The sequence below is a fragment of the Furipterus horrens genome, unplaced genomic scaffold, assembly GCF_987537825.1.
Source record: "Furipterus horrens unplaced genomic scaffold, mFurHor1.1.pri manual_scaffold_5, whole genome shotgun sequence".
In the NCBI taxonomy this organism is placed as follows: domain Eukaryota; kingdom Metazoa; phylum Chordata; class Mammalia; order Chiroptera; family Furipteridae; genus Furipterus; species Furipterus horrens.
In genome coordinates, this window is record NW_028327175.1 from 137,356,852 (window position 1) to 137,377,837 (window position 20,986).

Sequence of the window (20,986 nt, forward strand, 5' to 3'; positions counted from 1 at the left end):
GGACATTATGCTAAGTGAAATAAGCTGATCACAGGACAAATCATGCATGATTCCACTTATATGAAATATCTGAAGTAGTCAAACTCTCAGTGTGTACAGGGTTTTAGTTATGCAAGATGAAAAATTGTACAGACTTGCTGTACAACAGTGTGATTATAGTTCACAACACTGTGATGTACACTTAATAATTTGTTTAGAGGGTAGATCTCATGTTATGTGCTTTTTAACTTTATTTTTGACACTATTACAGATGTCCCCGTCTCCCCGCTTTGCCCATTTCCACCCAGGCACCACCTCCCCTTCCCTCTGACCATCACCACACTGTTGTCTGTGTCTATGTGTCACGCATATATGTTTTTTGGCTAATCTCTTCACCTTCTTTCATCCAGTGCCCCTTCCTCTCGGACAGCTGTGAGTCTGTTCCCTGTGTCTATGCCTCTGTTCCTATTTCTTTCATCAGTTTAGTTTGTTCATTAGGTTCCACATATAAATGAGATCATATGATACTTGTCTTTCTTTGGATTATTTTACAAAAGGTAAGATTTATCCTTTTTTTATGAACATGTAGTATTCCATTGTGTAAATGTACCATGGCTTTTAAAAAAAGATTTTATTTATTTATTTTTAGAGAGAGGGGAAGGAAGGGAGAAAAGGGAGAGAAACATCAATGTGTGGTTGCCTCCTGTGTGCCCCCAACTGGGGACATGGCCCACAACCCAGGCATGTGCCCTGACTGAAAATCGAGCCTGTGACCCTTTGGTTCACAGACTGACACTCAATCCACTGGACCACACTAGCCAGGGCATACCATGGCTTTTTTATCCACTCATCTGTTGATGAGCACTTAAGTTGTTTCCAGATCTTGGCTATTGTAAATAACACTGCAATGAACATGGGGTGCATATATTCTTTTGAATCAGTGTTTTGGAATTCTTAGGATATATTCCCAGAAGCAGGATTTCTAGGTCAAAAGGCAGTTTCATTTTTAATGTTTTGAGTAAACTCCATATTGTTTTCTACAGCAGCTGCACCAGTCTGCATTCCCACCAACAGTGCACAAGGGTTCCCTTTTCTCCTTATCCTCACCAGCACTTGTTTGTTGATTTATTGATGATACCATTCTGACAGGTGTGAGGTAATATCTCACGTGATTGTAATTTGCATTTCTCTGATGGTTAGTGACACTGAGCATTTTTTTCATGTGTGTTGGCCATCTGCATGTCCTCTGAGAAGCAAGGCCTTTGTCTATTTTTCTACTGGGTTGTTTTTCTTACTTGCTTGAGTTGTATAAGTTCTTCATAAGTTTTGGAAATTAACCCCTTATCAGATGTATCATTAGCAAATATGTTCTCCCATACAGTGGGGTTCTGTTTTATTTTGTTGATGGTTTCTTCAGCTGTACGAAAGCTTTTTTAGTTTGATGTAGTACTATTTGTTGTTGTTTTTTTCCTTTGTTTCTCTAGCCCTAGAAGTCATATTGGTAAAAATATTGCTGTGAGAGATGTCTGAAATTTTACTGCCTATGTTTTCTTCTTGGATTTTTATGGTTTTACAACTTACATTTAAGTCTTTTATCCTATTTGAGTTTATTTTTATGTATGTGTTTTTTACTATAATTTTTTTTAAGTGTGGAGAGAAAGCGGAATAAAAGCAAACATATATTTAGCAGTTTTTAGGCCAGGTTTTGTTAAATGTTCCAGGACTGTAAGCTTGAAAACAACTTTTATTTTAGCCTGAGAGGTAGAGGATCATTTGAAAGCCCTTGGGGGTTTCTTTGTCTGTATGTGATTCACAGGTGAAATATGATTTTCAGTTTTTCCTTTCACTGAATATGGAGGAAAGAACTTAAAAACAAGGTAATCTGTAATCCAAGCCAGAAGTCAAAGTCATTTTGACAAGCACTTTACAGGTCGTTACATGTGGCCATGGAAGGCAAATCATTACCATATACTTGTTATCAAATTTCAGTAAAGCTGGGGCAAAGTTTAGCAATCTGTGCACAGAGCAAATTCCACTTAGAGAAGGCAGGCTCGGTCGTTATTGACAATGCTTGAAATCTGGTTAAATAAAACATTTTATAACTTGGTATTTGTGTATTTTGAAGAATTAAAATGTAGCATGTATTCAAAACACATAAATTGATACAGTAAGTACTGGGTTACAAAAAAATTAATGCTCACATGTTTAAAATAGTGCTGTCTTTACAAAGAAATCATAATGGATGATAATTGCATGGAGACATGATAAAGCAATGAAAAACCATAGATGGCATCATTGTCGACCAGAACTATAGGCCTGAACCCTGAAAGCAACTCTCAGTTGTCTGTGAGGCTGACCATACAAATACAGACCAATTCAACGAAAGCATGTGTCACTTGTTATGTGCTCCATAAGAGTGTGATGAATCGCTCTCACCTTGTCCACGTGACAAGTACCACCTGGTGAAAAGCTCTGGAATAAATAACCCACATTTATGCTACAGGAAAAACATTGTTCCCTCACTTGAAAACAGTCAAAGCTCAGGAGACAATAGGATTAAATGACCCTTTCTACCCACACTGTCTGCACAATCATGGGTGTACACTCACAACAAGCATGGACACTGAACCCTCCCTCCTACTCATGGGGGATGACAACACCAGCCATATAGAAGATTTGGCCATCCTTGAAATGTTCCCAAGGATGTCACTAGGGAAGAGAACTGTCTGTTAAGGTCAGAGTTACAGTTTATAGAATCACCCACCATTGGTTTTTCTCAACTCCTCCACAAGGCACTGGGCTTCCTCTTGCACACGGTTCTCAATGCTCCTCTTGCCCATCCCCAAATTCCGCAGGGTCATGAGGGAGAAGCGTCTTATTTCTTTCCATCCCTTTCCACTGCTGAAAACGATTCCTGCCACGAGGGGGAAACAGAAAGTAGTAGGGAGGTGCTAGACAAGGGGGAGGAAGCTGATACATGGGCCAAGTTCTGCCAAAGAGATCTTCAAATGCTTGTTTTCCATTCTCTCCACCCCCATTATAATACTGAACACATATGTGCACAAAGGCACCTACCTTGTCCTCCATTAGCTTTTTCAGCCACTGGGAAACTGCCTCTGTCAGAGAACTCCTCAGCCTGATCAATCAGGGCTTCCTTCACTGCTTCATATCCATACAGCACCACAGTGGGCTTCCTGCCAAAGTACACGGTGAACACTGGGCCGTAGACTTTTGAGAGCTGGCAAATGGAAAGGAGATGCAACTATTAGCAAAAGAAGTCCCTATTCGACAATACAGTGTGCCTGATTCAAAATGATATTATCATCCTGTTTTTGTTTTTATTCTGTGACACGGTCTAACATAGTTCTGAAATTAATACATAAATATGAGGGTGATTGTTAATAGCTGCCACTTATGTGCATGTCAATGGCCTGGGTAATTTGTACACTTGTTAAAATTAATCCTCAAAACTGCATCGTCGAAAGAACAAATGTAGTTCCGGCCAAGATGGAGGCTTAGACTGACATGCTTGGTCTCCCTCTATAACTAGAAAGGAATACAACTACCTCAAAACAAAAGATAACTAGAAATTCCAGAAAATAAAACTACACGGAATCCCAACGTACAAAGTTATAAACCAGCGGCACTCATTGGACAGGTAGGAAGAGCGGAAGTGGGCGGTGCTGTTTGCGGTAGCACCAGGGACAGTGGCAGAGAGAGCAATCCTGGCTGCAGTTGAACCTGGGCAGCTCGTGACCCCAATGCTGGGAAAACCGCCACTGCATTGCCTCCGACGGCGAGGCCCAGAGGGCGGGAGGATGAATCCCGGTCTCCCAGTGGAGAATAATGGCAGGAATCCACCTTCGACCCCTGCCCCCACGTAAAGCGCCACAGTACAGTGAAAAAGGTTGTGGATCACCGCCGGTCGCTGGATTGTGACGAGTACACAGGCTTCGCCCCCTATAATTGGACCAAGAAGCAAAGCAAAACGCATCTGTCAAAATGAGGCGACAACTATAGAAATCCCAGTGGCACTGCTCACCAGGCAACAGATGAAGAATCTGACAGATGAACAAATACAAAACCTGTCAGAGGCTCAGTTCAGAGCTATTATTATCAGGTGGCTTACAGAATTAATGAAAGATTTGGAAAAAGATGAGAAAGTATTGAAAACCACTCATACTGAAAAGTACAAAAACACATATGAGACAAATGGTGAGGAAATAAAATCCAGAGTTCAAATCAACAAACTGGAACATAGAGAAGGAACAGTCAACCAGTGCGGAAAGAGGAAAGAGAAAGCAAGGAAAGTGAGAAGAGGATCAGAAACCTCTGGGACAGCTATAAGAGATTGAACATACAAATTATAGGATTGCCAGAGGGCGAAGAAGAAGAACTAGAAATTGAAAAATTAAGTGAAAATATAATGAAGCAAAACTTCCCTTACTTGGGGAAGGAATTAGACTTACAGGTCCAGGAAGCACAGAGAGTTCCAGAAAAACTGGACCTAGGGAGAACCACACCAAGACACATTATAATCAAAATGTCAAAAATTAAGGATAAAGAGAGAATCTTAAAAGCAGCAAGAGAGAAGAAAAGAATCATGTACAAAGGGGTCCCAATTAGACTATCAGCTGACTTCTCAAGGGAGACCCTGCAGGCAAGAAGGGACTGGCAAGAAATATTCAAAATAATGAAAATCCAAAACCTACAACCACGAATACTCTATCCAGCGAAATTGTCATTCAGAATAGAAGGGCAGAGAAAGTGCTTCCAGGACAAAATAAAACTGAAAGAGTTCATTAGATCCAAACCACTGTTATATGAGATGTTAAAGGGACTTGTTTAGGAGAAAGAGGATCAAAACTATGAACATTAAAATGAAAACTGCAACACAAGAAGCAACAACAGGAGCTAGGGAATTGAAACAAAGGCAAACTAAATAGGCAACGAGAGTGGAAAAAGAACTATAGGTATGGGGAACATACTGGGAGGAAGTCAGCAGGGAGGGGGAAGGGGGAGAGAGAGGGAGATGGTACAGGAATTAAGAAGCATAGTAGGAGGGAATGGAGTAGACAGGAAGAGGTTGAGAAGAACTATATGTACAACCAATGGGCATGGACTAAAAGGGGGGGACAACTGGAGGGAGGGAGGCCACCGCGTGGACGGGAGCAGTTGGAAGGGAAATTGGGACAACTGTAACAGTATAATCAATAAAACATATTTAAAAAAAGAAGAACAAATGTAGAGATAAGGAAAGCAAAATGAAGAAGAAAAAAAAACTGCAACGTCAGCAGGTTCATTTGCCCCAAATACAAATGAGGAAACTGATGTCAGAGTACTCCAGTTTATTGTCAGCATCCCCTAGCTACTATGTAGAAGATCAAAATTTGAACCTCTTCTTATTTGACCTCTGATATTTCAGCAATATGAAGGGGAACCTCCTATAAATACTGGAATTATCTTCTGGAGGTTGGGCCTGTTGTAGTACAGGCTTCCCCTACAAAGTGAGTGTTCTAGGAACCCATCTGTATCAGTGTATCAACTGGTGTTATTGTGAGAAGCTGCATTCTGCTTCAGTGAATTTATTTTGAAGACTGTTTCAATGCATTTGCCCATTTCATGATGGGTGATTTACAAGTGCACCTGCCCACCCTGCGCTGAGTGTTTAGCAGTTTTTGGCCCAAAACAGCATGACACCCATGCCCCACCCTCCCTATTCACTCAATCTCATCCTGAGCCACTTCACACCCCCCCCCACCCCCAGATGAAAAAGTCCTCAAAGGGGAATGTTTTGCTGATGTGGAAATGGTGAAACAAAAAGTGGCCAAAGCACTGAAAGGCATCAAAATCAACGAATTCAGAAACCATTTTGAACAGTGGAAAACAATGTTCTGATAGGTGTATTGCATCAAATGAAGAGTACTATGAAGGTGACTGAAGTCTGAACATGTAAGAATAAGTATACAACTTTTTATAAATAAATTCTATTTTTTTGGTGACTCTTCCTTGTATATCAATCCCCGATGACCACCATAGGATCAATACTGAGCTGACTACTTCAGGATCACATGCAGAGCTCTAGTCATCAGAATTCTGAATCAGTAGCCCTGTGATGAATACTAGAAATCTATGCTTTAAAAAATCAGCCCAGATGCTTCTAATGCCCAGCCCACTTTGTGATCCACTGGCATTACTAACACAGAGGATGCTGAGCACCACAGAGGCAGGGCCAGGACCTGTGGTACCTCATGGGATGGACAATTCTGTGCTGACTGTGGCCAAAGGATCCTGTTCCCAAGGAGCTGGCCCTGATAACTCTTCTTCTTTCATTCACTTATACTGTTCCTAATCCCAGAGTTTTTTTCTTGACATCAGCCATAACTTGCTTCCCGAGAAGTGCAGTTTTTATGGCTATTCTGAACAAAACACATTATTTATATAGTAGATGACTTTTTAAAAATTAAATATATTGGGGTGACATTGGTTAATAAAATTATATAGGTTTCAAGTGTGCAATTCTATGTATATTGCATTGTATGCCCAGCTCCCAAAGTCAAATCTTCTGATGACTTTTTGAAAGAAATCTCTAATCAAAAACACTTTCCCTACCATTTGCCTCCAGCTAAAAATTATAGCAAATGATGGAGAAACAAAAAAGGGCAGCAGCTCTCTCGTCTTTTGCTACTTTATTATTTTGATTCTAGTATACAGAGATCTAATGTACCTCACTCGCAAAATGCATTATTTTATTTCACCATTCAAAAAAATAATACTCTGTGGGGAGTATTTGCTTCACAATGACATATAATAATTTTAACATGTTATGGTTTATTCAAATATATTTTAATAAATATATTTTATTCAAAAGTAGATGTTAATTTACTTACCCTTTGTGAGCTGCTGGAGGAACATAAAACATACTCACATTGCTTAACGATTTACTGATGTTCTTCACATCCAACTGTAGCATGTTTCCAATAATTGGCAGAGGCATGGGGCCAGGTGGAAGGTTCCCTTTTCCAGAGCTCTGTTTCCACATTGAAAGGAGAAACAAACAGAAGAGACAGAGCACCAGGACCACAACTAGGTCCATTGTAGCTGTCTGTTCTTACTGAGTCAACTGGGAACTTAAAATCCAAACATTTATAACTCACCCAATACCCAGCATTGCCTCTTTAACTCATGGAGTGATTAATCAGCTAGATCTATTTACTTTGACCTTTGTTTCTCAAATGCCCCACCCTGGAGATTCTGGGTTAACAGATTTGAGATAAAGCTAAACTACTGTTATTTATTTACTTTTAAATTCCCACCTGGTTGAGAACCAGGGAAATAAGTGTTTTAATTTTTCAAAAAATATTGCTCAATATTATGGATTCTCAGATTAATGACCAGTTGAGAATTTATAATTTGGGGGGCAATCCTTGTATTTAAAAAATGTTTATTCTTTAACTTTTGTGGTTTTTTTTGTTTGTTTGTTTATTCTTTTGGTTTATTGCATGTATTAGAAGTTACTGTCTTGAGATGGCACATTGGCAGATTTAATGTTTACTGATGGTAGGAATATTTAAAAGAAATTGTTTTTGGAAGTTTGATTATCCAGAAGAATGAAGAAAAATAAGAGTCTTCCTATAGTTGGAAATAGTAATTTTTCATAAAGGTTGAGAGAAAAATTATCTAAACAAACCATTTTTTATAAAGAAATGAGGATGTTTCAAATTAAAAATACAAATTAAGTGAAGTAATTTTATAAAATATCAAGACTAGCTAAATTACATGCATAATTATTTAATCAATAATAAGAGAGGAATAGCAGTGGAACTTAAATATGGTAGTATTTATCAATAATAAATAAACATTTTTAGTGCAAATTGTATAGAAAAATTTCTCAAGGTCAAGATCATAGTAATCATTCTGCTCTGTACCAAATCAGTTGCAGTTCTGTGTACAGTCTACATAGTATAGCTATGAATTCAGCTGCTGTGATGAATGACAATTTGCAGATCATAAGTATAAATGTGCTTAGTTATGTGTCCCATTTGTCTCCTGACAGTTCATGTTTTCAGGAAAATCTACAGCAGAGCATGAAACTGGCTGTGCATTGCTATCACCTGCTGAAGTTTCTCTTCCTTGGCTCTTCTACAGTGGCAAATTGTTCTCTTCCATGAAGCTCCTGAGAAAATTATGTATTTCAGTTTTTTTCCTCCAAGAAATCTTCAGAAACATTACCAGATTCTTCCTCAGCTTCACATGCAGCTACTTTTAATCTTGCCTGTAGGGCACTTGCATTACAAGTTCATGCTGTCTTTTCATCTTCTTTTCAAAAGCAGATTTCATTTGTGTAAGTAATTCATACTTATCTAAAAGCTTGCCTTTTGGCTTTCAAGCTGGGCTCCAAACGCAGATTTTTTTCTTGCTAGCTGTTCAATACTTTTTTGCTAAGTTGTCCTTGTCAGTAATAATTTTCTTTAGTTGAGGCAAAGTAAGAAGCTGTTCTAGTAATAGCTACTCTTGTTCATTCATATCCATAAGTGTGACACAGTTCTGAAGTTCTGGAAATGCGCCAGGGACATCTGGCATCTTGTAAGCAAAACCACTTTGGTTTATCTGTGCTGAAGTGTCTGATATGGCAACAGGTAACCACAGATTTGAAAGGACACCAAATCAAGGAGCAACGGGATTGGCTGTTGGATAATTTGTCATTGGTGAAGAAACAGTGTCTGCAACAGATAAAGAACTGATAATCCTGTTAATTTCTTGTGGGGGATATAGAGGAAGAAATGGAAAACCCTGACTAGTATTAGGAGGTAACCCACCTGGGTTACTGTATGGATATGGAATTGCTGCTGAAGCAGGAGCTAAAACTGGAGGATTCTTCCAAAACTTATCCAATAGACTCTGAATAATTTTTCCAAGATCTGAGTGCACTGTAAAATATTAATGTTAATTGTCAGGCTCTTTACGATGAATGGCAATCTCTACGCCACATCCTTCTGTATTTCAGCTATACTGGAATGGGAGCTCTGAGGGACTCTATCAGGTGCCCTCCTCTGCTGCTGGAGGCTGGTGAGGCCACCAGGGGATCCAGCTGCAGAGGAGGAGGCACTCCTGATTGGGGAGGGGGTGTTGGGGGGTCGGGGGCGGGGAGGCAGAGCCAGGTCATCATCCTCCGCTGGGTCGCTGGGCTCGAGGCCCTAGTTGGTGTTTGCCTGTTTCACTCAGCTGCTCAGTCTGGCGGTTTTCCAGCGACTGAGGAGCGGGCGTTCAAGCCCCCAACCCAAGTGCTGGACCCGGGTCTTCTGTAAGCAAGACAGGCTTGGGTTCCTCACCTCCTGGCGGCATGACTGCAGGAGGTGAGAGAGAAAGGACTTGTGGCTGGAGCTGGGACAGGCCATCCCTCTACCTATTTATTTATTTACTTATTCATTCATTCATCTATAGAGAGGAGAAGGGAGGGAAAGAGAGAGACAGAGAAACATCAATGTGTGAGAGATACACCAAATGGTTGCCTCTCGCCCAACCCCAACTGCTGACCTAGCCAGCAAACCAGGCATGCGCCCTAAGAATCGAACAGGTAATGTTTTGGTTCACAGGCGGGCACTCAATCCACTGAGCCACACCAGCCAGGGCTCTACCTCTTTATCCTTTAATGTTTTAGCAAATACTAGTACAGTATACTTTATCCTTGAAAGTGAAAGTCTTTTGAAATATTTTGATGTACCCTACTAACACATAGCTAGCTAAACATAAACTAGGGAACATAACTCATTAATCTTGACTATCCAAATTGCATCAACTACTTAGCTAAGTAAATTTACTCGTACATTTATACATCAAACTACCACCAGAGAAGGAAACACTGAAAAGAGGAATTATTAATTTTTCAAATGAGGAAAGGAGAACTCAGAACGGGATACTCATCCAATGTCACACAGCTCATAAGTCACAAAACTGGAATTGGAAATTATATTTTCTAATGCCCACTGTGGTGTCCTACGGCTGTCTCAAGGAAAATTTTAGGAAAATAAAACCAAACCCTCAAAACATTAGTTTCTCTGAGTGTGTACACCACTGACTTTTCACTAAATAATAGACTTCACATTAAATAGAGGCCCTTATTTGACTCCAAGGATAAAAGGGCTATAGATTCTCAAGAGAAGAAATAAAAGACAGGGTTTCTCTTCCTCTCCATCTCTCCATGACTAAAGGAAGAACCCAGGTCAGAGAAGTTTGGGGGGGAGGCTTGAAAAACCAAGTCACCTCTTAGTCACCTCCAGGAACAGCTTCTTCTGTGGCTTTGTTAGCCTGTCCTTGTCAGAAATAATGGAATGACATATGCAGAGCAAGGAAGGGGGATTTTGCACAGGACCACAGGTATGGATTCTGTGGCAGATGGAAGACAGGGACTTCATTGAACAGATCCACAACATGAACCAGAATATCATGCAGACCTGCTAAGGGACAACATTTAGTGATCATGAGGGTCCAAATATCACTGAAATGATATACATTACTAGATCACCACTAGATCACCAATAGTATTTCTTGTACAAAGGCTTACTCTGTAAAGATACTAACATATTTTTCATAACAAGATTAATATGATTATTTCTAAGCACTTTTAGTAAGAAAAGTTAAGACTTGTCAAGACCACATTTATGCAATGTTTTCTCACTCATGTTAACAGGAGATTGACAAGTCACAGAATTTTCACATCCATCACATCCCTTCTGATAAGCTCAGTTACCTTTGCCAAAGGCAAAGTTATGCCCACTGAAGAATGAGGCAGCTAGCCTCGAAGTTTCAGCATCGTGGCCAAGGACACAGAGTCCTACACTCTTCCTTACAAGTAAACATTCAGTTCAAGAAAGTTCCCCAGCACTTAATGTGTGTACTGTGTATGATTCAGTGTTCTGTGACTTACCTTAATCAGTGACAATCAAATAAATACTAACTGAGTAAATATTGCAGGACAGGCTGATGAAAACAAGGGTCAGAAACATTTAGTGTTTAACCTCTGGAAGTTGAGTGAGTCCAGGTGTTGGCAAACACTTTATTTAGGACAAAGAGCAGCACTAATTTGCTGCCTCACTTATATAACTCTGGATTCTAAAAGAGCTGTGCTACCAAGTCTTGGATGAAATGAACTTAGTGGCTCTATTTTTGCATAACCACATCAATCTTTGAGAAATTCCTTACCTGCTGACAGAACCATGTATCCCAGGCTCATCCTGTACTCCTCCTGACTAGAAAACCTCCAGCTCTCTAGTTGGCCATTTCTCCAAAGAACCGTGGTTCTTAGTTTAAAATGTGGCTTAGAAGTCAAGATCTGTGAACTAGGTATGCTCACTGCTATGGGTATCACAGCTACCAGGCTTCTCAGTGAACAAAAACTAAGGAATATATGCAGTCTGTTTGTGTGTGTGTGTGTGTGTGTGTGTGTGTGTGTATGCATATAGAGATATAGTATGTGTAATATATGTATGTATTTATAACTACATTTGTTACTATACTTATCTACATATACTGGGTACCTTGAATTCATACTGATACATCTTATTCTAATCCAACACCACAGGGTTTTTTCCCCTTTCTGTACTTATACCTCCCTTAGCTGACAGTGATGGCCTTGTCTTCCATTATCTTTAATATATTTACTTATGGACCCAATCTTTTATGTCTGCCATTTTACAGATAAGGTAACTGAGGCTTGGAGAGATTACACAATTTCCACTCAATGGTGACACAGCTAACTTTGAACACAATGAACATTTGATCCCAAATCTGATTCTGTAATTCATACTCTTAATAACAACACTGCATTGCTTCTTGTGACTCTTATTTCTATGATCTTTTGTCTACAAACTCTTGAAAAGATGTATAATTATTCTGAAATTAAAATTTCATTTTTCCATTATAAATATGCCCCCCAACACAGTGTATACACAGAATGGCTTCCTTTCTTTCAAATGGGCCCTTACTATTTAGGTACGAGGTAATTTGGAGGGGTTTTTCACACACTGTAACCTATTTAGTCTGCAAAAGAAACCTGTAAACTAAGCAGAGCAGGGAATATCAGCCCCATTGGTACAAGGAAATAGATTTACATCGGTTGCCTTTCCAAGTTGGTGCATTGGACAGAAAAGTAACTAAAATCCAGGTCTTCTCATTTCAAAGCTGATGATTTCCTTAGATGTTAAAACCAAAAGATTGTTTTTCTACCCACCCCCTAAATTTTCCAAAAGCTTTTAGAAGGTCTACTGACTCCGGACTATGAGAATTGCTCAAGCCAAACTTGTCCTGGTTTCTGTAATCCAGGAAAATGACTCATAATTGCAGCTGCATGCTCACAGTAGAATTGAAAAGGAGTGTAACTTGGGCAAAAAGATTACCTTTTTCCCTTTCAGAGAAATAATCAAATGTCTTTGTCCAAGAACTAGATATTTCTATTTGGTATCTTGTAAGGTATCTTGCACAACAGGAAGATTCTGACTATGGTTTTGATTTTGGCTAATATCTAAGCACCATTTCCTTGGTAGCTTGCTAATGATTATTGAAACTACTATTAATAAAATATGTAGTAGTGGTACCTGTCATTTATTAAACATTAACTGGCAGATATTGCATTAAGTATTTTATGTACATTGTTTCTTTTACCCGTACTTTTGAGATTACAGTATTCCCTCACTTATCGTGGGTATTACGTTCTAGACAGCCCCCCACCCCTGCCACAATAGGTGAAAATCCACAAAGTTGGACCTTTACATTTATTTTAGTATCTATATATATTTTAAGGCTTTATAAACCCTTCTCACACACTTATAAACTGTTCCCAGTCCCTTATTAACCTTTTCCACACTTTTATAAACACTACTTATGTTCTTAAACATATTCTACACTCTTAAACCTACATAACTTTAACAACATATGTATACAGTACTGCAAAATCCCACGATATAGCGAAAAAATCCATGACAAATAATTAAATATAATATTTTTTTAAATCCCACGATACAGTGAGGCTGCCATAAGTGAACCATGATATAGAGAGGGACTACTGTATTGAATTTAATGTATGTCATTGTGTGCAAGACCTATTGAAACCCTACCACAGCCCTGAGGTAGGATTACTATTATTTCCCTGAATATGCAGAACTTTATAATTATTAGTTAGCTATAATAGTGTGTTACATAGCTAAGTTTACAAAAACAGAAAGAAATCACAGAAGTACCTTTCTCTGACAGCCAGAAAAGCATCTACTCCCAACTCAGAGAAATATATATATTAAATCTAAAGTGCTGGCAACAAGCATATCTAAGGGAAGTGGTTCAAAAGCTCTCCTCATATCTGGATCACACCAGACAAATTCTGAGTGTAGACTGCCTGTTCAGTGACATCCGCTGCTGGCTTGAAATCCATCTACACCTCCATCTGTTCTTGGCTGTTACAAAGCTATTGACTTTGACAATAGCCCTGCTTCTTAAGAATTGTCTATGGCTTGAAGTATTGAATTAGGGTGATTCTCAGTGGGGTACTAAAGAACCACGTTAGGACACCTGGATTCCACATTAGGCTGTTCTAACACACTTCTTCACAGGGTTGGGTCAGTCCCTTTACTTGCTTTTGCATAGCAAAACTTGCAAGCCCGAATATGTTTTCACTGTCCACTCTCCTTTAAGAACTCTGGTTGAATATAAAACTCCAGGTTGGAATTTGCTTTCTCTGAGCATATTGAAAATTTGCTGTTATTTCACTCTTAAGATGTCTGCCATCTAAGTGATATCTTTTTTCCTTATAGGTAATCTAGTTTTAGGTTCGCTTTTTCTTTGATGCATTCAGGTGTAGTTTTCCTCAGCTCTTCTGTATAGCACTTGATAAACTCATCCACTATGAGGTCTTTCATTTTTCTTTAATTTTAGGGAACAGAGTATCTAATGTGTTCATTTGGTTCTTCACTGTAACTTTATTCCTGTTTCATGTTCCCAATACACTCTTTCATTTAATGAACAAAACAGATTAAGATCTCATTAAGTGCCCAATCTTATGATTATAAGAGGCTGAAAAAGAAAAACTGTTGAAATGTTGCTGAAATATCAAGTAAAATGAGGTCAGAGAGACCTTAGTAAGAACAGTTCCAATGGGTCAATGAGAGATGGAAATCCTACTGGAATGGACTCAAGGAAAAACAAAAAATGAAAGAGAAGAAACAAAAAAGTGAAAACAATCAACTTTTCAAGGAGTTTGTTATAAAAAAATGAAATGTTTCTGTTGGTTTTAGCTAGGACAGACACTATTTCCACAGTCATAAGAAAGTAGGATACAGGGGCAGATGCTGGCAGGCTTATAGAGATGCAGTGATGGCGACTTTCAAAACTTCTTTTCTAACACTTTTCATTTTCTAGTGTCAACAGGGAGCAAGCTACAAAGGCAGAAGGTTTTAGAGATGTGAGGACAGAGATGCACCTACCCTTGTATTCTCATCTGGGAGAATGTTAGAGAGGAAAACTTAGTAGAACTACTAAGGAACCAACTAAGGTTCTGATAATTGGTCAGCATAACTGTGAGTGCTAAACATTTCCAGTTTGAAAAACAGAAGAAAACCCTGCTTTTTAGTCTGCTTTTTTGCCCCTGGAGTTCGTTATCCTAAGGTGGAGATAATCTGATCTACATTCGAATATACATGACAGTAAAAATAACATTTTCCCACACAACCTAAACAGAAATGTATGGTTCAGGGAGCATTCAGGATTTCTCTTCCTCGTAGCCTGCTATACAAACAAGGCATAAAATGCTACCCCATTACACATTTTGATTACTTATATTCTTAGGCTTTGTCTTCTCACTCCTATCACCACTATAAATTCTAAGGGTCTCATCTCTCGTTCTATTCATGTTTTGCATGATACAGTGCCACTCCTAGTTTCTGATCTCTTGTCAAGACCCTACAATACATTCCAGAGCCTTCACTGCATCAACCAATATTCAGTGAAATGTTTATATGACATATGTGTGTAATCTTAATGAACACAACCAAGCCAGGTAATGTTGAATCCCAATATATGGCAAGACTTTTGTTATTATTATTTCACCTGAACCATTCTTCCTGAAAAAATAATTTGATGGCATCATCTTATAATAATGAAAGTTTATTTGGTGAATCATTTTATAGAAATAGACTCAAAAATCAAACAATTTCTTATTTAAACAGAAAGCACAATCCCAATCTTTCCCCCATTAAAAGCCTACTCCATAACTGAAGTATCAAAAACCCATAAACCGTACTGCTAAGGAGGGCAAATGAGGGGGAAAGACAGTAAACTTCCACAGGAAGACTATAAATCTGGAGTGGTTTAGTACACATCAGGCTGTGCCCAAGGGTACTGCTGAGTCCAAAAAATTAACTGAAAATCTAAACTAAATACGTCATTCTCAATAAAGCTCAGAAAATAACCACCTTTTAGTTATGCAATGTTACATTATGTAAACTGATATAATCAAAAAGGAAAGTAGTCAATCTGGATTTTAATGCTAATATAGGTAAATCTGTAGATGTAAACAACAATTTTAAAAAGATATTCTGTAGCCATATTTTTTAAAAATTCAGGACTGGAATCTTCAGAGTTTTCTAGTATCTTGAAAATTCCCATCTTCTCTTTAATTGGTCCTGAGCTATTCATTTGATCTGGGAGAAAAATATTAAAACAAGTATTTATTTTTTAAAAAGTGTTAAGAACATAGAGAGGAATATTGAAAAATATGTCCAATATGTTGTTGTGAGACATAAGTCATCTGTCAAAGGGGAAAAAATTGGGACAACTATAACAGAATAACAATAAAAAATTGTTAAATAATAAAAAAATTAAAACCCATAGAAACATGGGCCCTTTATTCCTTACTCACTAATAGAGAAAAATAAAGTCAAAATTACTGTATATATGTTGAGGTTTATTCTCTACAACCAATTATATTTTCAAGAAAATTATGTATGAAAATCCCTGTTAGAACTCTCAGTAAAAATTAAAGAAAACATAGGAGTTTATAAGCAACCTAGCACTGAAGATTAAGAAATTAGTCACCTTCTGGTGAATATCAATCACCTCGTCAGATTATCTTCTTCCTTGCTCAAATGAAAACTATAAAGAAGTGCTTCTCAAATATGTGCAATTTTGCCTACCACTCCCAGGGTGTATTTGGCAGTGTCTGGAGGCATTTTAGGTTGTTACAACTGGAGGAGAGAGATGCTGTTGGCATCTAGTGGCCAGAGGCTAGGGACCCTGCAAATGGCCTACAATCTACAGGATAGCATCTCCTAACAAAGAAATACACTGGCTCAAATATCAGTTATTTCCAAGGGTGAGAAACCCTGCATAAACTATTATGAAACAGGGGTATTGAGGATTGCTTAGAACCCATTTCCTTTAACACTATGCTTTTTTCCACCAACTGCCCAAGGAAGCAATTTCATTTAATCTGAAAGTCCACAACTTAATATCATCTTTTTAGTTTTTCTGTGGCTCTTCCTTGAGATGTAAATGAGCACCCAGATTGGTTCTTACAAGCTGAACACCAACTAAAGGGAACACTGACAAGGTTGGCAGCTAAAGGTGTCTCTAAGATAGAAAGAAAGTAAAACAAACTGGCAATCAACTGTGTTACTAAAAAATTATATTTATAATTTTTCCAGTATGAAAAGTGATACTTCCCCTCAACATAAAAAAGGCACAGAAATCAGAACAGTGCATTCATTATTAAATGGTATTTACCTTAAACTCTTGTGTGACTGGGTCTATAGGGTACTCAATCAAATATGGATGATTACAGCATTTACAAAGTAGCATCATTATATTCTGCATCTTCAGATTAACTTCAGAATCTATAGGAATATTAATTTCTACAACAGGTCTACCAAAAATATATAATATAATCCATAAATATAAGAAATATTTAAAATACCACAGTTTAAATGGGGGGAAATTGGGACAACTGTAATAGAACAACAATAAAAAAAAATTTTTTTTAAAACCTCACCTGAAGATATTTTTTCATTGCTTTTTAGAGAGACAGAGGGGAAAGGAGAGAGAAAGAGAGACAGAGACAGAGATAGAGACAGCGACAGAGAGAGACAGAGAGATTCCTTTAGCTTTTTCTCGTCCAGAAATCTCTTTATCTGTGCTTTGATTCTAAATGATAGCTTTCTTGGGTAATCTTGGTTGTAGGTCCTTGCCTTTCATCACTTCAAATATTCCTGCCAATCCCTTCTAGCCTGCAAAGTTTCTCTTGAGAAATCAGCTAACAGCCTTATGGGGGCTTTCTTGTAGGTAACCAACTGCTTTTCTTTTTCTACTTTTAAGATTCTCTCTTTGTCTTTAACCTTTGGCATTTTAATTATGATGTGTCTTGGTTTGGGCCTCTTTAGGTTCATTATCTTTGAGACTCTCTGCCTTTCCTAAACTTGTATGTCTATATCCTTCTCCAAATTAGAGTAATTTTCTTTTATTATTTTTTTCAAATAGATTTCCGATTTTGTGCTCTCTCTCTCTTCTCTTTCCAGCACCCCCATAATGCAAGTGTTGATAGGCTTGAAGTTATCCCAAAGGCTCCTTACACTATTTTGATTTTTTTTAATTCTAATTTCTTCTTGCTGTTCTGATTGGTTGTTTTTTACTTCCTTATATTCCAAATCGCTGATTTGATTCTCAGCTTCATCCACTCTACTTTTGATTCCCTATAAATTGTTCTTTATTTTAATTAATGTATCCTTCATTTCTGACTGGTTCTTTTTTATGCTGTTGAATTTCTCACTAAGTTCACTGAGCATCCTTATAACCAGTGTTTTGAACTATGCATCTAGTAGTTTGCTTGTTTCTATGTTGTTTAGTTCTTTTTCTGAATTTTTGATATGTTCTTTCATTTGGGCCATGTTTCTTTGTCTCCTCATTTTGGCAACCTCTCTGTGTTTTTTTTCTATGTATTAAGTAGAGCTGCTATATCTCCCATGCTTGGTAGAGTGGCTAATGTAGTAGGTGTCCTGTAGGGTCCAGTGGCACATCCTCCCTTATTATCCAAGTTGGGTACTTGAGGTGTGCCCACTCTGTGGGCTGTGTACACCCTCCTGTTATAGTTGAGCCTTGATTGTTGTTGGCACATCTAAGTTCAGCCACTGCCTGTGTTCTGCCCAGGGCCACACAGCATAAGCTACAAAGTGATCTGCATATGACTGTTACCTGTGTTGGTCTTGGAGGTGTCCACAAGGCCAAGCTGTGAACCAAGGCATGATGCTGCTAGTGCTGGTCCTAGGGCAACTTAGCAAGAGGTACAGGGCTCATTGAAGCCTGATACTGCTTATTTTAGAGTATTTAGGAAAATGGGAAGCATGGGCCAAGACAAAGCCACTGGAAACAGCTTGGGCAGGCCTGAAATTTGGGTGGGGCAAGGCCTCAGGGAATCAACAGGGTGGGGCAAACAGTGTGAGTCAGGTTGATGGAGTCTCAGTTATGGTGCCTGCTTATTGTTCTGTGACTCTGTAGGGGGAGGGCTCAGAAAAGGAGCAGTGACCTCTGCCAGCATTTTGCTCTGGGAGAAAACTGCCCCCCAGCTGTTGCCCTGATGCTAGACAATCCAGTTCCTCTTCATATGTCTCTGATGCCTTTCAATCTGCAGCTCCAGCACTGGAGCTCAGAGGGTTGAGTCCAAGTAAGTCTGTGCATGGGCCCTTTAAGAAGAAGTGCCAGGGAGTCCAGAGGTTTGTGTTTTCCACAGCCTCTATCCCTGTTGGTTTTTACATCCGGAAGTTATGGAGACTTACCTTCCTGGCCCTAGAACCCTGGGCTTGGGGACCTCTTGTGGGGTTGGGACTCTTTGCTCCTGAGATATCCCTTCTGATTTTTATCTGCCACATGTGGGTGTGGGATCAGCCTGTTCTGCATCTCTACCCCTCTTACCAGTCATGATGTAATTTCTTCTTTAATTCTATAGTTGTAGTGCTTGCATTTAGCTTAATTTCTGATGGTTCTGAATGATGGTTGTTCTTAGCTTAGCTGTAATTTTTATGTGACTCTAAGAGGAGGCAAGCTGTGTTTACCCACACTGCCATTTTGACTGGAAGCCTCCAGAGGGTATTCCTTTGGATTGGTATAATCTTGCAATGTAATTTTTCACAATTGGCAACTACTGTAAGTTTCTAATAGCTAAAAAGCCAGGATTATAGTAAAAAACCTGGACATTTAAGCAAAATTTAAAGGTCTTCAAATCTTTAGTTATAAGATAATCACATTCCACTTCAATCTGTTATAATATGGTAGGTGACTAAAGAAGGTATTTCTTTAAGGTAGAGTATTCTCTTAGAAGTTTTGGCTTTCAGTAACATCCTAAAAAGGGATTGTGTTATAGGGATTGGTCTACTTGGGAAGCCCTTAGTACATTGTATGTCTGTGCAAAAATTCTTAACTAGCATTCAGATGACTATAAAGATATTAATGCATGAGCCATCACTTAAATTTTAGTAGGACCATAGCACTACTGGCCTTATGCCTGTTACTCCTGTTAGCAATTCACCCTCATGAAGTCCTGATGAGCCACAATACTGAAATCAATCATGAAATTTTCTATGCCAATTGTCATTTACGGTATATTTTAAATCCACACCCTACCTCACTGGGTCTAAACATGTTTGTAATTGTATGGTTCAAAATGAATATATAAAAGATCTATTGTTTCTTGAAAGTGCTGCATAAAAGACTTCTCATTTAGGAGGATCTTTAAGAGTAACATCATATTTTAGTCTACTCAGTAAGAAAGGTGTTGGATTTAAACATGAATAAACATATATAAATATTGTACATTCCTATGTTTTAGGGAACACTCTCAACACAGGTCCCTTTTCCCCTTCTCTTCTTATCCTATATAAACATTATTGTCTCAAAAGGTGAGATAAAATGCCTCCTTGAAATTTTATCTACCAGATTTCCACATGTCGGACTCATAGTATTTATCCATAGCACTTCATAATTTATTAATTTGTGTAATATATCTTGAATTTTATTTTATTTTTTAATGTTTTACAATTGTTCCAATTATTTCTCCTTTTGCCCCCCTCCACCCTGCCTACCCCTCACTTCCATGGTCAATCTCCACCTTGTTGTCCATGTCTCTCATATATGTCCCCTTCACCTTCTTTCAAACATTACCCCATCCTCCTCCCCTCTTATTGCTGTCAGTCTATTCCATGATTCTATGCCTCTGGCTCTATTTTGATGATTAGTTTATTTTGTTGATTATATTCCTCTTATAAGTGAAATTATATGGTATTTGAAAGACAAAGTCAAATATTTTGAATATTTAAAAAATATTTTGTACTTCTTAGGGTAAAATTTATAGCCTACAGCTTTTAATGCAGTGTTTTGGGTTAGTAAAGTCCACCAATCAACCAACCCAGAGATGTGGACATGAAAAACTTCTATACATTATAAAACTTCAGGTTTAAAATTACTCTTTCATTAGTTGTGTGATGACAAGTGATTCCCATATTTATAAAACAACATAGAAGCAATACATAATTATATTACTATTAAACTGTTAGGTCTTTAAAAGAAATACTCCAGAAGTAAGGAGCCAAGAAGAGACTTTAAAAGAGAAATAGAACATTACCAAGAGGTAAGTTCATACCAATATAGGCCTATCTACAGAAGATAGAAAAATCTCAAATAAAAAGCTTAACCCTAAATTGAAAAGGACTAAAGGAACAACAAACAAAGCCCAGAGTAAGTAGAAGAAAGGAAATAATCAAGATCAGAGCAGAATTAAATGACTTAGAGACCAAAAACAAACAAACAAACAAAACCAATTAAAAAGATCAATGAATCTAGGCATTTTGTTTATCTTATCTTTGAGAAGGTAAACAAAGTTGACAAAACTTTAACCAGAATTATCAAGAAAAAAAGAGAGAGAACCCAAATAAATAAAATCAGAAAAGAAAGAGGAGAAGTAACAACTGACACCATAGAC

At 38.2% G+C, this 20,986-nt stretch overlaps 1 protein-coding gene and 1 pseudogene across 1 annotated transcript in view; both read right to left on the reverse strand.

The window, feature by feature from the left end:
* The window catches only part of LOC150009946 (cytochrome P450 2C19-like), a 49,291-nt gene extending 42,210 nt beyond the window's left edge, over positions 1 to 7,081 (reverse strand). The window contains exons 1-3 of the mRNA XM_090277934.1: positions 6,908 to 7,081; positions 3,055 to 3,217; positions 2,744 to 2,893 (exon numbers count right to left, since the gene is read on the reverse strand). Coding sequence (XP_090134060.1) covers positions 2,744 to 2,893; positions 3,055 to 3,217; positions 6,908 to 7,075 — 481 coding nt within the window. The 5' untranslated portion in view covers positions 7,076 to 7,081. The remainder of the gene's footprint in view (positions 1 to 2,743; positions 2,894 to 3,054; positions 3,218 to 6,907) is intronic.
* A 973-nt stretch (positions 7,082 to 8,054) lies between these two features.
* LOC150009947 (vacuolar protein sorting-associated protein 37A pseudogene) lies at positions 8,055 to 9,377 on the reverse strand (annotated as a pseudogene).
* Between the last annotated feature and the right edge of the window lie 11,609 nt (positions 9,378 to 20,986).